Raw genomic sequence first — 17,922 nt, forward strand, 5'->3', positions numbered from 1 at the left:
CTGATTCAGATAATTTTATTATAGCTGCATGCTGCACTTCATCCCCAATATTTCAGCTGTAGCCTTTTTCTCTATTTTTAGTATTCAAGGTCATTGGGGTGAGATGATTCATCACGATGACGCTGGCCACCATCCCCCATCCTCTCTACACCTTTACTGCAAATACACAATGTGTCTGTACTTCTACTACGTACCACTAGAGGACCCCGTTTATAAATCCCTTTTTTTTTTTTTATCCTACTCCATCGCCAGCCCTCCCTGCTCTCACTCCCACCTCCTCCACCTCCCTCCTCTGGACTCAAACGCTAGTAACACCGGTAAGGTTAGCTATTGTCGGTCAGCCAGCCAAAGACCCAGACAGTAAAGGCTTTGATTCCACACACCACACCGAGAGAGATAACGGAAACGGCTCTATATGTGGTATGTAGATAACGGAATGCAGATGTTGTGAATCGTGTCTTTTCAGAAAACGTAACTTGGTAAAAATCTCTCCTGTGAATAACGTAAAGGCGATATAATCATTTACATGTCCTGTTAGCTTTGAATGGAAACGAAAAGCCAGCTTGTAATGTGATTTTAACCAAATATTTGTTGCTGCTTAAATGTGAGAGGCAGCTCATTTTCCCGTTATGTGGCAAGCCTAGCATATTTTATGACGTTACATATGGTGGGTTTAAATATGCGTTGGTTACGGCAGGCGTTTCATATCACGTTAAATCATAAACTACTACGGTTATGGTTGTCATGATTTACGGTTATCGCTTATGGTTACTCGGATCTCTGATATGCCGGTTATATATCTTACGCATAAACGTGCCGAAGCGTTAATGACAGTAATGTATTAACATTATCAGTTTGCATGGATTCATTGGTTTTAGATGTCAAGAGAAGCCGAACCGATTCCAGAATGTCTCCCGGAGCCTAAGGGGGCCGCTGCGGTTGCTTTCTGCCGGCTTCCGCTCACTATTGACAGTGTCAGGATCGTGTGTGTGTGTGTGTGTGTGTGTGTGTGTGTGTGTGTGTGTGTGTGTGTGTGTGTGTGTGTGTGTGTGTGTGTGTGTGTGTGTGTGTGTGTGTGTGTGTGTGTGTGTGTGTGTGTGTGTGTGTGTGTGTGTGTGTGTGTGTGTGTGTGTGTGTGTGTGTGTGTGTGTGTGTGTGTGTGTGTGTGTGTGTGTGTGTGTGTGTGTGTGTGTGTGTTGGCTGTGTGTGCTGGCTGTGTGTGCTGGCTGTGGTAGTAGTGGAGGGTAAACCCACTTATTCTGTACCCACCTCCTTTCTCATTGGTAGAGAAAAGTGAAGCTACTCACCTCTGAGACTGTAGCACATTAACATACTGTGACTTCTTGAAGAGTGGAAGACAGGATTAAAGGAAGATATTTTAATTAATGCTGAATATGTCGACCACAGATTTATCCCCGTATTTTGCTGAACTACACATAATCTAACTGCTGAGCTAAATGTCAATACGTTGTGCATGGTTTCAAAGGAAGCAAGTGTAACGTTATTGGTTAGGTTATGATGAGGCGAGCAGTGTAATAAAGCACTCCTGCAGCTTTGAAATAATTCATGAAGGCAGTCATGCTTTGGTGTAGGGTGACATCCTGTGTTTTCCATTGGAACTGTTGTACCTGTTTGTACAGAAAACATTGATTTTCTCTCGTTCAACAGCATTGTATGACATATTTGTTTAATCTGCATGCAGTACTCAACTCATAGCATTTCCAGAAATAATGCCAAAAGGCAAGGACTACTAAAGGCCACTGGTTTAGGTCCATTGAATAGACATGACATTCAGCTGTGTGTGGGAAGATGCTGAGCTCCTTGGTGAAAGTTACAAACCTTCAGGCTATTCAATGCCTTCCTGTAATCGGCAAACTGTAATCAGATGATTCAATGCTGCATTGAGCTCTTTTTCTAAGGAAAGTTCACTCACAGTGGTGTCATTATTTTCCTATCCAAACTGTAGGAAATATGAGAAGGAAGCAAAACATTTGAGAAGCCCCATGTGACTTCAATAAGTGGGCCACCAAAGATACCTGTGGTGTCACAGAAGGGCCATTTGTGCTACCTGAAATGTAAACCCAGCTAGTTATATCGGATCTAAAACAGGTGATAACAATGCATAAAGGAGCAGGTTTAATGGCTGCAATATGTAGAGCACCTTCAGTGGAAATGCATCACAACCGTCACTCCACTGGTCGTAAAGGGGGATTTCGAGAGAGCTTTCATAGGTAGGAATTACGTTTATAATCCTGATGCTGTGGCCTGTGGGGAAGAGGCAATAGTAATCTGATTTATCTGTGACAACAAACATTTCATCCCTTATTTCCGCAGTGCTGTAGATGTCCAAAAATAGAGCACATCTCATAAACAATTAAACCAAAGAAGCAAGGTTAGAGCACGACAGCAGATGTCTGTGCAGAAATATATTTAAAGACCACCCCTTTAGAAAGAATAGACACATTTGAATACATATACACAAGGACAATATAAAGCTGGATGTAAGTCATATAACACCAGCTGATATGAGCTGTGCAGTAGGCTTGTATAATAACTGCTAATTAATGCGCAATTAGAGAAAATGTTGCAATAAGGGCTGTATAAGTGGACAGATTGAGCTGTGTATTAGATCTGGCCTATGTGCTCTCAGCTCAGAGAAGTAATTGACATCTGATAGCGGATGGCAGCAACACATTATGTGTGAAACAGATATTTAGTGCAGCAGCTCCTCTATGTATGGCTTAGAGCTCAGAGTGTTAATCAAACCAATACATGTGAGACAGATGGACTAGTAGCAGCCTGTTCTAAGATGATGATGATGATGATGATGATGAAGGGTTTTACTGTCTTTTGGACCAGCCAAAGTCACATGATAGGAGTGCTGACGACCACTGTGCTGTGTCACTTCCTCCTATCATTCAACAAACCGATTGTCATTAAGTCAGCAAAACCTTTACGCTGTTTGGCACACAAAGACAGAGAGGAGGCCAAGGAGTTGATGGATAAGGTAATTTGTTTTCTGGTTGATTTGAATGGGAAAACCGAATTTGCTTTGAGTTTTGCATTGGAAATGAACTGGTGTGGATTTGTCTACAGATTTTCAGTATCTGCAGTTGTTAAAATGATCTTTTTGTAAGTCTTTTGTGATTGAGACATGCCTTGGAGCAGATTAGTCCAAGCAGCTAGCTACAGAACATGCATAGTTTGCATCCACATAATGTCGTATTTATACTAGCATTGATTCAGTATATTCCATGCACTTTCAATACAAATACTGCTTCTATTTTTAGAAAGATAAGCTTCTTATCTTTTTTAATGAACAGAGTGATACACTCATCTGTCACTTCTATTTAACCATGCTTATGATGGTAAACATGTATGAGCCTTATCAAATAAAAGTGGATAAAGCTTACATGAAATGTTACTGTTACCAGCTATCACCTCAGTATAGGTCTTATGTCTTGGTTATCACAAAATACACAGTAAGTGCTTGATCTTCTTAAGATGTATCAACAATTATTCCAGAAACATTTAAGTATGTAAGGCTCAGCTTTATAATTCAAGTATCTGACTTAAGATCTTTGTCCTAGTGTTGGATTATTATGTTACATTATTCCACATTGGTGGCATTCTCAAATGTTATGTAAAGATGTGTGTTGACACACCCTCTGCCCCTACTTTGTGGGATTACATGTGCTGAATCATTACATACACTATGAGTATTTAACCTATTAAAAGCGTTGGTTTGTGAACTTGAAGTTTATGTATTTGTTTTTACGAATTTGAATACCTAACTTTACTGCTTTACTGACAAGGTTTAACATACGTTCTCAGTATCCTTGTCAGTGTTACTGTGTTTATTGCCTCATTGTTCAAGCTGTAATGATGAACAAGGGTCAAACACGGATCTGTTATCTCAGTCTGTGCCTGGACTCTGCTTCAGAACTTTAATCAAGAGCATCCAAAGGCTGGCTGAGTTAAGTTGTTCAGTTCAAAGTTTTGCATGGCAGGTACGTTTCACAATCACCTTGTCTTTTGTTTACTCTTCAGTGCTTATTTGCCTTTAGAGGTGAAAACTACACATATGACCTCTGTGTGAATGGGTGTGTACAAGGGAGATGTTTCAGTCACTTGTTGTGTTCGATGAAGACGTTTTCAGTCACTCTAAATCATTTTGTCTGTGAATTGAAACATGACCTAAAACTCCTTTCCAGCCTTTAAAGTGATGCCGTTGTGTGCGGGCTGGAGAGAAGACATACCAGTTCCTCATGCAGTTTCCTTGCTGTTTGTTGTTTCTTCCCCCTGCTGTGAGCATTAAATGAATTCCTTGAAGATTTTGTTGGTGAGTGATGACAATGTGCTTTGGTCCACACTGAGGGCTAGCTGCTCCCATACAGACTCCAATTGTCATGACAGGCTATGGCTGTGGGTCAAACAAATGTCCTGGTGTGGTGAAGATGAACTAAAGTCGACGAGTATAGCCGCAAGCATGAGAGAGAAGGAGGGAGATGTCGGTTTGATGGGTGACTCATGTAGGACTGCAGTGCTCTATATACGTTATCCATCCCATTTATTAACAGAACATATAGCCTCCTGTGAATTATTGTTTAAAGAAAACAGTTTGCTGACTGTGGAGTCAAGGCCAGGAGGATGACAGCGAAAAGGAAATAGGGACTTAAAGGAAGTTAGCTTGTAAAGAAAAGGTGGTCTGTATCACAACTGGATGAGAAAATAGTTTGGATGAGCCACAGAGGAGGGTTGTGAAGCGGCTGTGAGGAGCTGCAGGGAGTGGAGAGGCAGCGCTGACCTCCTCTAAAACCCCCTCTCCTCCTCCCTCCTCCACCTCTGGAGGAGCCAGTGGGGGCATCAAGTTCCCATCCAAGCCAAACACACCCACATCTGCATTCATGCACAGCCACAGTTATCTGACACCCTAACAACTATGCTGTGCAATCCTTCTGAAACTGAGTCTGAGGAACTAGTGATATTAGAGTCATAATAGTCCAGATGCACTTCACAAAAAAAAACACACAAGTCAGCAAAAAATCTGAGACGGAAAAGCTCTGTTTGTGAGTCGTGACTCGTGACAGGGAAATGATGGGGGAGGGCCGGTGAGGATGAGAGAGGAGGAGGCGGGTTGTACACGCAGAGGCAGGTTGTGATTGGTGGATGAAGAGGGTGGAGAGAATGAAAGGGGAAATAGGAAACATCTTTTCATACTGAGGGCATTCTGTTCCGTAAATATGGAGCATCCTGACCACATCACACATATTTCATCTGTTTGCTCAGAAATGACTGTTTGAGCATACAGAGCATAGAGCGATCACTATACCGTATGACTCCAGCCTCACGATGTCAGAATTCATGCATAAAACACGAGTGTTCAAGGGCACATGACGCACAGATGCTGCAGGGATGAGAGATTTGTTTTAACAGAAAGTAATCCCTCTACACTGAACTAAAGCTTAAAATGTTGAAGTAGTCAACAAGGGTGCCTCACGATGCTGCACAGTGCTTAAATATAGTTATTTATTTTTGTGCTATAGTCCCCATTCAAGGATTAAAAAGTGGCATGCAAGGTTTTGTATAATCGATTGTATTGAGGATTTATTTAGCTGAATGACAAAATATCAATAGCAACTAATCGATCTTAGCAGTTGTAACTGTTTGATGCTTGCTGCTTGGGTTGGATGTTGTTGGCTTTTCACCCAGTACTGAGTGCTCTTTTTGATTTGTTCCACAGCACATCTGGAAGTAGAGTCAGAAGGTTTTTGTTAATGCTATACAGCCCTAGAACCACACTGGGGAGGCTTACTCAACTTTAATGTTTTCCAAACCCTGTTTTACACGTACACAATAAATAACAAGCCAGCGTTTCTATGTCGACAGTGGCTCAAATGGGAAGTAAAAGAAGCCTTTTTAAATCTAACCAGATTTATCTGTGGACGCCCTCAGATTTTCTTAGAATGTAGGTCTTTCCTTGGTCATTTGGGTGTTAAACTGTGGGTTACTGTGCATGTTGAGACTCCACACTTGACCTTCCATCTCCCTAACTTCTTATAGCAAAATAAACACGTGATGCAGCTCTCTAAAACACTTTCAACTATTGATGACCTCTATCTCTCATTGCTTTAGATCAGTGGTCACCAACCTTTTTAAGCCCAAGATCACCGACCTCGGCCTAGGTGAAAGGCGAGATCTACCTATTGCAGAATTGAGTGAAAAATACGGCCCATACAATGCTTCCAATTTGAGGCCTTTTATATAGGCTAATTGCATCTGAATTACTGTTACAATGAAGGCTCCATATTCAGCTCACGGGATATAGGCAGGGGTAAACGTGCTATTGGGGGGCGGACCTCACCTTCTCTAGGGGGGTCCTCACCTCCTCTAGGGGGGTCCGGGGGGATGCTCCCCCGGGAAGATTTTTTTTTAAATATCGAAGTTGAAAGCATCAATCTGGTGCACTTTGAGAGCAACATGAAGAGATCTATGGATACCTCTCTCAGCACCCAGATGAAACAGAACTGTAAACAGATTTTCTTTTTCTTTATGGATATTTTACAAATCACATTAAACTGTATTCTTGTTTTACTGCCATATAGTAGGCTATTTCATACCTGTTTTTCATTTATTCTCTTATTGTTTGTATAACTATAATGATCATATGAAGGTGTGCCGCGGAAATAATCTTTTGAATAACTTGTGACAAAACTGTTCAAAACACTCAAGAGTCCTTTAGCTCACCTGAGCCCCTCAGTCTGACAGGAGAGGACTCTCCTCCAGCTTGTTGTGGAAACAGCTCCTTATGTCCGTTAGTGCAGCTAGCTAACCAGATGCTAACATCACGGTCCCCGCTAGCACCGGTCCCTCTCTCTCCCTCACTCCCTCCCTCCCTCCCTCCCTCACTCCCTCTCTCCCTCTATATCACACTAGATGCGCTATCGCCTCACACATACAGAGCCGAGCTTGAATGACACAAGCACACGTGTATTTCCATGCAACTCTCTGATTGGTCTGTTGTGTTGCCTCTGTTGCGTTCACTGAACACGGGAAATTACAGTCCTACCGTTGTCTCTTGTGTCATGATGAGGTTCACGTAAAGCACAGTTGATGTATTATATTATTGAGGTGTCTCAAATATACGTCAATCAAGTGGCACATGCTAACGGGGTGGTGGATGATAGGTTTACATCTAAAAACGTATTTTTCAAACATTATTATTTTAATTTAATTTTTCTTTCTTTTGTTACTTTTTTTTTAACGGTCCGCGATCTACCCGCACCACACTCGCGATCGACCGGTCGATCGCGATCGACTGGTTGGCGACCACTGCTTTAGATGTACTTAAACTTCAGAAAACATCAGACCTCTGGACAAAAAGGGATTGGGGTCAAATTGGATTAAAAACAAAGATTGATAATGGAAACAATCATGAGTTGTGTCTATAACAAATGGGCTTTGTGCATTAACACTAGTGTTTGCAGAGTATCTCAGGTCGTGAAACAGCCTGTTACTAAAGCACTTCTTTGTCGCAATGTTTGTGAAGGTAACAATGCGTTATTATAACTTTTGTAATGTATCGATCCTCTTTTTAGTTGCAACATCTACTTTTTGAGGATGTTTGATGTAACCTGCTATTTCTTTACAGGTATCCCCTAACTTGAACCAACAACAACTACAAGCAACACAAGTGGACCAAGCATAATCAGACTACCTAATCCCAGTCGGACACACTACTGTAACAAACGGACCACCGTGGGACCAGCTAACAGACAGATTGACACTTTGACCAGACAGGGCTTCAGATAAATGGCTGACAAGCAGATCAGGTGAGGTGAAATGTGGAGCTAATACAAATCCAGCAGCACTGTTGCCTTGTTTTCATCTCTTGACCTTTCATACCACATCTTTTCGTCTCTTGTCCAGTTTGCCTGCCAAATTGATCAATGGGGGGATCGCTGGCCTAATTGGAGTGACCTGTGTGTTTCCCATTGACCTGGCCAAGACTCGCTTGCAAAACCAGCAAAATGGATCTCGCCTTTACACCAGCCTGTATGAGATTTTTGTATATTACTCATTGTTGCTGATCTATAGTCAGGATTAATCAGCATGTCACCAAACAGGTTTCTCCGTAACTAACACACAACATGTTTGTATTTCAGGTCAGATTGCCTTATTAAGACCATCCGATCAGAGGGGTATTTTGGGATGTACCGTGGTAAGCTTTTGGTGTCCTGATGACCTTTGTTTGTGTGTGTGTATCTGTCTGTCTGTCGGTTTGTATATCTGTCCACCGTTAATCTGGAAAACTACTAGACCCAATAGCCAAATGTGTAATGTGCTCATTAATCCCTGTATGCTCACAGACTTGTTGTGGTTACAGTGATTACACATTTAAGATTACATACCTCTAAATTGAATAAACTTGATTAGGCCTTAATCATTGCTCAAAAGACTGACATCATTAAACTGAGGCATCTGCAGATTAATTCCATACCCGATATGTAATGATCCACTACATTTAGGCCATATGTGAGATGAATCACCTTCACCATGAGGGAGCGAGGAGAGGAGAGGGAGCTCTGCACTTTCCTGAGTGCACTTTTGTAGGTATTTTTAGATTCTTGTGATTTATGTAGACTGGAGTGTAAAAGGCTAGCATGTGATGTAGAATATGGTTTCGATTGTTTTTAGCTTCATCGTGAGGCCACAGACATCAAACACATGGATCTGCGTCTCACATATCGTACTAGCAATTATCTCAGATGCTCTCTCTCACTTCTCTTTTCCTTCTTTGTGTCTCCCTCTTTCTTGCTCTCTGGCCCTTTGTCTCTCCCAGGAGCGGCGGTGAATTTAACACTAGTCACGCCAGAGAAAGCCATCAAATTGGCTGCCAACGACTTCTTCAGGCAACAGCTCTCCAAGGATGGGTGAGGCATGAAAGTACTGACAGGCGGACTGACACACACCCACTCCGCTCATTCGCACTGATTAACTAGCTTGTTTACTAACATGTAATCTGACACATTAGCTGTCAGTATTCTCACCGAGGCTCCGGTTAATCCTCTATTGTTCTGTCGTCTCCTCCGAACACCCAGCGTTTTAAAACGGTTTGTTAACTGTCTGGTTTAAAATTACAGAGTAATTTGTGCGTGTGTCAGCAGAAGCCCTGTCTGAAATCATGTTACCAAGTACAATGAGCATATAATGGTATCACATTAGCAACCATCTTCTGGTGTTGCTGAAATCAATCACCCACCCATTGTCCCCCGGGAGCCCTGTCTGCAAAGATAAACCTGAAGGTTTTTGGGGCCTTTATCTCCATCGCTATGGCGACTAACATGCAAGCTGATGAATGATTGACTTGTCTGGCCCAGCGGCTCTCCTTGTGAATTATTAATCTGCCCTTGTGCCTGACATGTTGATATAGAAGACTAAGATTAGCATCACCGGTGCAGGTGGTGACAATTTATTATTCAGTGAAATAAAGTTGTCTAGCTCTCACACTGCCAGTCTTGCTTTAATCTGATCTTTCTATTTATCTTCTTTCTTTCAGAAAACTCACTCTGGTCAAGGAGATGCTGGCTGGGTGCGGAGCGGGGACATGCCAGGTGAGTGAGTGAGGTGCTGCTTTAATTGCATCCTCCTGTTCTCCATCTGGAACCGCTGCCTTTAGGCCTGCCAATGTCAACTCTCAAATACACCACTGGGCTTCAGTCGTCGCCTCATTTATCTCTGCCTGCAGCTTCAATTAACAAGGACCACATTTGAAGGAGAGGAGTTAGTCGCAGGAGCTAGCTCGCAGTTTGTCTCTGTAGATATGACGGTTATCTCTGACCTGAATGTGAGCTGTAACGTTCCGTTTTCATGAATGATTTCTAATCACTGAAATGCTGTCCTGTTAGCAGGCGATACACTGGCAGCTAGATTTGAGTGATCAGATCAAATGCTGTGAGAGTACTTGGCCATGTGCTTGAGTGAGTGAGTCAGACGGAAATGCCTCTTGTCAATGAGGGCAAAGGCTTCAAACCATAGGAACGTGATTAGATTAAGTGCAGCAGACCTTGGATTAAGATTGCACTGAGAGCACGGCCATCTCACCCTTAATCCAGTTAGTTAGTTACCACTGTGTGGATTACAGAGGAAAACAAGAGTGGACACAGGATGTCAGCAGATTGACAATGAACACATGTTTTGCCTTAGACACCAATAAACTGACCAATCATGTGTACGTATTTTGACACTGTACCTTTATTTGTTTTGTTGCAGGTTATTGTCACAACTCCTATGGAGATGCTGAAAATCCAACTCCAAGATGCTGGACGAATTGGTAAAAATAAATTGAATCCAGATGGAAATTAAAGCAGGAATGAAGTGTAGGGAATAAACTAGAACATAGTGGCCTCTTGTGGTCATGTCAGATATTACAACAGCCTTATTCTGATTTCTTCTTGCTGCTATGAATTCAAAATGTCTGCCCACAAACCTATTCTTAGCATTGCATGATTCTAGTAGCTTTATATAAAGCTGTTGCTTTTATTAATGTTATGGTTTTCATGCTCCACAGAGGCTCAGAGGAAGCTGATGCCAGAGACGGTGGCAGCAGGTACTCTGGAGACCAAATCCCCAACAGCCATACAGCTCACCAGAGAATTGTTTAGGGAAAAGGGCATTGCTGGTCTGTATAAGGGCCTCGGTGCCACACTGCTCAGGTAACATCTGTCTTCTAGCTTCACCAACCGACTGCAAAGAACTTCACATGACTTGCTCTGATCGTGTGTCTCTATTTCTCCTTTTCTAGGGATGTTCCTTTCTCCATGATCTATTTCCCGCTTTTTGCCAACCTGAACAACCTGGGAAAACGAGGCAAAGAAGGACCGGCTCCTTTCTACGTGTCGTTTATATCAGGCTGCCTTGCAGGGAGCACAGCGGCTGTTGCTGTCAACCCTGTCGATGGTGAGCAATGGGACTGTGTGCGATGTTAAGTGGCGTGTCAGCTAATGTTATATGTTCACCTGCGCTCTGTGTTGCAGTGATAAAGACCAGACTGCAGTCTCTGAACCGAGGGAGCACGGAAGACACGTACAGTGGAGTGACTGACTGTATCAGGTGACCTCATTATGTCTCTTCTGTTGCAGCAGGTGTGGCGCTGTTTGTATTTGTAAGAGTGTCTCGATACACTTTACAGAGAATCTATAAAAACAAACAGCAGAACCAACAAACTGTAATCTGTTATTAGGAAACACAATTGAAAAATAAATAAAATAGAGAAAAAACACCATCAATATCATACACGCTGGTTCATAGTTCACTGTTTTGCATAGTGCTGGGCAATGTCAATATTATTTAGATATCCTAAAATTAGCCTAGATATTACATTAAAGGGATGTTATTTAATATCATATATATCTAATATCTCATTGTGTATATATTTTGTAGAGGCAACCAAAGATAACAATCCAAAATCAATATTTAGCTATTTGATCAGAAAGAATTTGATTTGATGTAATGCCCACTCCTAGTTTGTATTAATGAGCTTTTTATTTGATCTCCAGGAAAATCTTGAAAAATGAGGGTCCATCAGCCTTCCTGAAGGGAGCCTACTGTCGAGCCTTGGTCATTGCACCGCTGTTTGGCATCGCCCAGGTGATCTACTTCCTGGGTGTGGGTGAAATTATCCTCAGCTATTTGCCTAAAAGAGACAAATAAGAAGCACATCCTTTCTGCCTTTCCCTCCCACAATGCATCACGCCAACTTTGTGTGGGTTCATCTCATTCTGAAAGAAATGTTCAATCGGTCGAAGTATGACCGATCAGTACATGTTGTTTTAAATGTGTTATTTTGAATGTCGAAGTAGTTTAAGGAGGGAGCCTTTGTTTGCCAAGCTGCCTGTGGTGGCACACACAAATCCAGTAGGCATGCTAAGCTAGCTCTCTGGAAATGAAGCCACACATATCAGTTAAGGTTTTAATGGAATATTGCTTTAATAAATGCATTTTATTGCATTTTTGAATATGATTGTCAAATTTTCATAGTAGATGTACTGCCCTAGGTTGCTGCAGGTCTGCAAGCCCAACACCAACTCATTTAAAACAGCGCTAGTCTGTAGAGAAACAATAGGGAACCATTGAAAATGCTAGAACATACCTAGCTAATTGGAGTGCACGTACTTTACTTGGAAATATATCTGACAACATTAGAATTACAAAAGATTTACCAAATAATATTCAAAGATTTCCCCCGACCTTATGTCTTAAAAAAATAGTATATATAGAATTAGAGAAAAATAAAGGCCTCTGTCTCAGGCAAAGACCCAGGGAATGTGTTGATGTGATGCCAGCACAGCCCCTCTGATCTTTCCTGAGGAACCACATCCCTTCCTGTAAGTGGTTATAATGAACTCAGCCATTCAGCTCTGAGCAGGCTTTGATAGCCTTGGCTTTTTAAGTAGATCAGGTTCCATCTGATATTTAGTGCTACCACAATGGTTTGACTGTTTTGCCTCTGTGAAAAAGATATCTCCTGTTTTGTAGTCTAACCCTAGACTGAAGGCTCAGGGTACAGCGTTTGGGCTTTATGCACTACTAACCTGCACGTACATATTGTTAAAATACTGCCTATACGGTTATTTATGGGTCAACTGTCAAGCATGTTGTATTTGTTGCCACACCTCAATAAGTGAAGTCACAGCGGGGGCTTTGCCTTCGAGGGATGATGACAAATCACCTGCTGTGATATCACTGATTGGATTGTGGCCAAATTGCTATGCGCTTTTAAAATTGCAGTCCACAGAGAACTGAGCGACAGCTGTTTTCTGCCTGTGTGATTCATGTTGGGCTCAAATGAAAGCTGTGAACACTGAATGGGTTGAGAGTAATTTTAGTAGAATAATATCCAGATTATTAGCGGCCATTTAGTAATTATGCTGACAAACGGTCAGAAATCACATGCCGAGTACAGTCGTCCATTGTGGAGCCAGTTACTACAGTAAGAGCAGTTCAAACCCCTTAGAACCAGACATAATTAATATTGTTTACAGATGATTACATCACATTTAATTCACATTCTTTGAATTCAGTGGCAGGACCCAAAGATCTAATGAATAACGTTCATTTATCAGAAAATTAAACCAATGTGTTTTCAATGTTTTATGATTTTGACCAAACATCTCGACTTATTTGCTTTAGAGGTTTTTGTTTGCTTTAAGCTGCCATGGGAAGCAGCCCTGTCCTATCTTGTTTATGCATCACAACACTGAAGCCTTGCCATTGGTTTATCCCTCCGGAGATCAAGGTGACTTTGATGTGAATTATCCAATCACATTCCTTTCTCACTCCCACTGTTTAAGCAGCTCGTCAACTGCACTGTAGAAACGGGATGCAACTTTCCAATGTATTATCATTTGTGGGAGTGAGATCTGCTTATCAATATTCCTTTCGATAGGCAGTATAGCACTATATATTTGTATGTGTTGTTTTTTCTGTGTCAAAAAAAGTGTCCACCTTATCTTTATTGTAGATATTCAGATGATATGAACTCTATGTTTTAGGATGTGTTGTTTGTTTTGTACATGATGGCTTATTTGCACACCTACCTCTCCAATTCCCCCCTCAATCCGTATTGTGGTGATTTCATTTTATGACGATGTGGACATATCAAATGAAGGAAAATGTTTTAATGCAACAAGGGTAATTTCAACTTTAATGCAGCACATTGATAAGTGTTTTTTACTGTATGCAAAGGGGAACACTAGTGTAGATCCAGGATGGTTTTTAGGGGTGTCAGCCGATTGTCTAGTTTCCTACAGTTTTATCAACTAGGACCAAACGGAGCAAAATATAAGGTTGATTGGAATTTAGCTAGTTTTAAGTGAATGACCTCTGGCACTAATCAAACCGTTCTGAAAGGGAAATAGGGAACCTGCTGACATGTAAATCTAACATCTGTGAATGGTGCTTTTTCCACGTGGTAGCTGCAATATGACATTGATGGCACCAACGATCAAGGCTGACACATGCTAGCTAGCATTATCAATGTCTTTACTGAAAGCCATAGGTCAGGGAGGGACATCACATCTGTTAGACATGGACTGGCGCCTCCAGCCGTGTTTACAAATGACAGCTGAGCCACAGGAAAACGGCAAAAAGACCTGCCTCTCATGTGAGCTTGTCTTTATAAATTACTGTTGTAGTTCTTCAACATTCCTAGTTCATCTCATAAATGCTGATATTGTGATCGTGCCTATTTTTTTGTGTTGTTGAGAATGAGATTATTGTTATGATTTTGAAACCTCCCACAACTCCTAACTGCCCTCTGTTTTTTCTTTTTTGGTTAAATCTTGAAAATGTTAATGTGCAAGTTATTTTCTTTTTCTCCGATGTGAATTTTCGCTGACCTTGTGAATTTGGTTTTGTATGTGCGTGTGTGTGTCTGACTGTGTAGTGCTGTAGTTGATGTGTAGTTGTTAGTGTGACACTGCGGTATTTTTCTCTTTGATTGTCAGACCCATGCTCTCGCCCCTCTTTCCTTCTATCTTTCACACTCCTCTGCCATCTACTCTCCGCAGCATCCACAGCTGCAGGTATATGTGGAGGAGCTCTAAAACACCAAATGTATGACTAAGAGTGTAAACAATCAAAGGAAAGCACACAGAAATATTAGGCACAAGAAACCACATGGCCCTCTTTAAATACACTCAAAGTCCTTGGATCTGCTGCCTTTGCAGACCTGGATTAAAGTCTGATTAATTTCAGTGGAGATGTCGATTGAGATTAACTTTGTAGTCTTGTAAGAAAGTTTATCTATGTCTGTAAAACTTGATCTATAGGGCTGAGACGACGGTCATTATAATAGACCCATGTGATGGTCCACTATGTCACCCATCAGCAGTTATTCACAAAAGGTATATCGCCTACATATTCTAAATGAATCAGATATAAGAATGTATCTTAGATATTATGAGATGTATTATAATTATAGTGAAGAGTTTATTACATTTTAATCGAAAGATTTGTGCTTTACACATTCACCGGGAAAAAAATCACGAACCAGCTCACTGATATGCAATAAGTAGAGTCAACACACAAACACACACTTGAAACAAATATATATACACGAAGCAAAACACAATGTATGATGCAAGTGGGGACCTTGAAGGCCTTCTGGGGTCTCCTCTCAGCCTCTGTTGTCTTCCTCCAAGAGGAATTGTGCATTATTGCACTTTAAAATATGAAGGACCCTCACCATATTCTCCATCTACTATGTCTCTCTCTGTGGAGGGTGTTTATGAAATGTTTGGTGAGTGACGCATTTGTCCAAGGCATTGTTGACAATGCCATTAAAAATAAATAAATATTGTGTTCCCTGTCACAATTTGCTGTTCAATAAACTGACTGTCCTAAAATTGCCTGCTGTAGTCTGTGCTTTGGGTTACAGTTTTGACTCACATCTGCTTTCAGGGTGCAGCACATACCAGAATACAACAGTCTGCCGTTTTAATCTGTAATAGTGTGAAAACCAAACAGCAGTGTGAAAGTTTTGAAGAGCGTGAGGATGACGCTGTGGTTCCTCGGGGCGTATGAGCAGCTAAGACTGTTTTCTGATGTTCTGCCTTGTGGAGCCACCAGGTGTCAGTGTGGGGTTGCAGAAGAGCTGTTAGTCCTGCTGTGGTGGGAGTGTAAGCAATGCTGTGTGAACTACAGGTGTATGCTAAACCTGGGTGGTGTGGCAGTAAATCACGCACACCTATGTCACTCAGTCACGCTACTTTCTATCTCTTGCAGCTTAGATGTTCACAGATGTGCCTCTACAGTCTGTGGGGTTTTACTCGATAAACAGAGTGTTTAAAAAGTGGTGATAAGGATGTGAAAATGTGCCTTTATGTGGATTTCACTGGGGGATGAAATGTATAAACCCCCCATATATCCTGCTCATTTCAGCAGAAGTGATGCTATGACAGGGGGTTGTTCATTGTTAATCCCTGGCTCTTTGCCATGTATTCAAAATGGTTGTTTATAGCATTAGTTACCTAGAATGCTATTTTAAAGTATAATGAAATCTTAGCAACTTCAGATATAACCCTGCACACACACACAGACACACACTGCTTCATTGTTCACATGTCTTATTTCAGCCAGAGTCAGATTTCATATTGAATTGTGTGGCTCTGAGACTCCTTTCATTAGACTTTATACGCCAGTGTTTACACACTCGAGAGATTAGCAAAAGGCTCAGTTTACCACAATGAGAAGACTTTGAAATATAGAAATGAGCACCAGCCACTGTTCTTATGCTCATCCCTTTCATGTGTCATGACTTGAGCTTCCACGATGAACTATTATTAGTCTTCCATGCTTTCTAGCCAGAGGAGGAGAGAAGGTGGAGGAAAAGGTAGTCTCAAATTGAGCTTAAAGGGTGAGAATGATGGAGAGGAAATCAGAGGTGCAGACAGTGAAGGGCCATTGATAGAAGGAGCAGAGAGCCGGAGGAAGAGAGGGGATGGTGTTGATGTGTATATAGGTCACTAAATCAATGGGAATCAGGTTTTTGAAGGGTAGAGAAGGGGGTATTTATAGATACCAGTGGAGACAGATGCATCTGTGACAGGCACAATGATGCTGGGAGGACAGGAGGGGGATATCTAAGACTCTGGTCAAATTAGTCTGCAGACAACTCTCCTCACAAATGGCAAATCATTCTCAATTGTGAACAAATAGCACTGAGCGCAGGCAAAATATAATCAAATGGAAATCACTGCGGGATGCTTTGAGAAAATGACCTTCCCAGCTTTATTGACAAATCGCAGGCAAACCGTTATTTGCGATATTGCTCACACAGCATTTGCATCTACAGTAGGGCTCAATTCATATCCTTTTGAATTGTAATCTGTGATATCATAGAGCCACAAAATTGAATGGAATATTAGCTTTCCATTTTGCAGGCTTGTATGGAGAACTTGCATACTCATTACTCAGGCGCAGTGAGAGACACGATAAAAACATCACAGAGCACGATGCAGAGATTTCAGGTCAGAGGTTATTGGTTGATGTGCATGCACTGTACGTTTTTCCATATTTCATAACAGCATGATTACACAACTTTTGTTTAAAACATTTAAATGCTGGACTTGTGCAGTAGTTGTAATAACTGTCATGACTTATCCCATTTATTTTATAATGTCCCATGCCTTCATCTGACAGCTTCATGTAACAAGAAGTCCCATTGCAAATTGGAAATGTACTCTGAGAACAAGAAGGAAAAATAATTGAAGAAATTGTTTCAAATTGCCTCCTTGCTGGATTTTTTTCTAGGACTAAGTCAAGGTCACAGACACATTGTTCCCTCACCACTTACTGCCTATGTGTGATGTAAGACAGCCTGAATACTGAGTGTTAGAATAATCTACATCTCATTTCTGCATCACATTTAGGAAGCATTTGCATAGCAGCCACATCACCTTGCATCAAAAACTGGCAGAGGACGCATACAATTACTCCTCAAGAGCTCTTAATCTCTGGCTGCAGTCTAATAATGTGGTCAATAAACTCACACACAGCTTTATGATGCAGGAACATCTGACCACCATTTGTGAAGGGATGAGGATATGGACAAGCAGCAGGTTGAGCATGGCTGAAGTGACAGGGCCAGGTGGGTTTGTCTCTCCTTATATCAGTGTTTACTGTCACAGGATGTTGTTGCTTACTTGTTTAATTTGTCATTGTAGTTTAGGAGGTAAAGTGCATAATATCTCAATACATTTACTTTAGTACTTTGCATGAGTATGATGCCTTTTGAAAGAAATTGGCACAGACAAATAGCAAACATTCATAAGAATCATAGTTTCGGAGGAATTATGATGTGACAAATGTAATGTTTTATCCAGCACACGTCTTAAATTAAATACAGCTAATTAACACAAC

The 17,922-nt window shown here is 41.4% G+C and overlaps 1 protein-coding gene across 2 annotated transcripts; it reads left to right on the forward strand.

Moving 5' to 3' along the window:
• Positions 1–231: 231 nt before the first annotated feature.
• On the forward strand, positions 232–15,407 carry slc25a22a (solute carrier family 25 member 22a). 2 transcript variants are annotated; one of them, XM_079681109.1, is made up of 11 exons: positions 232–420; positions 7,652–7,832; positions 7,930–8,055; positions 8,166–8,221; positions 8,843–8,933; positions 9,560–9,614; positions 10,273–10,333; positions 10,571–10,715; positions 10,805–10,959; positions 11,037–11,112; positions 11,559–15,407. In XM_079681109.1, exons 2-11 carry the CDS (start codon positions 7,813–7,815, stop codon positions 11,710–11,712), a joined length of 939 nt encoding a protein of 312 aa, XP_079537235.1. In that variant the 5' UTR covers positions 232–420; positions 7,652–7,812; the 3' UTR covers positions 11,713–15,407. The 2 variants fall into 2 exon arrangements, with proteins under 2 accessions (XP_079537235.1, XP_079537236.1); XM_079681110.1 differs by lacking the exon at positions 232–420 and adding an exon at positions 1,263–3,007.
• The last annotated feature ends 2,515 nt before the right edge of the window (positions 15,408–17,922 follow it).

Source organism: Notothenia rossii (genome assembly GCF_949606895.1).
Source record: "Notothenia rossii genome assembly, chromosome: 5".
Taxonomy (NCBI): domain Eukaryota; kingdom Metazoa; phylum Chordata; class Actinopteri; order Perciformes; family Nototheniidae; genus Notothenia; species Notothenia rossii.

Coding starts and splice junctions, on each gene's coding strand:
- slc25a22a (XM_079681109.1), top strand. CDS start 7,813: ATGGCTGACAAGCAGATCAG. Junction 7,833..7,929: donor ATGGCTGACAAGCAGATCAG/GTGAGGTGAAAT, acceptor TCTCTTGTCCAG/TTTGCCTGCCAAATTGATCA. Junction 11,113..11,558: donor GGAGTGACTGACTGTATCAG/GTGACCTCATTA, acceptor TTTGATCTCCAG/GAAAATCTTGAAAAATGAGG.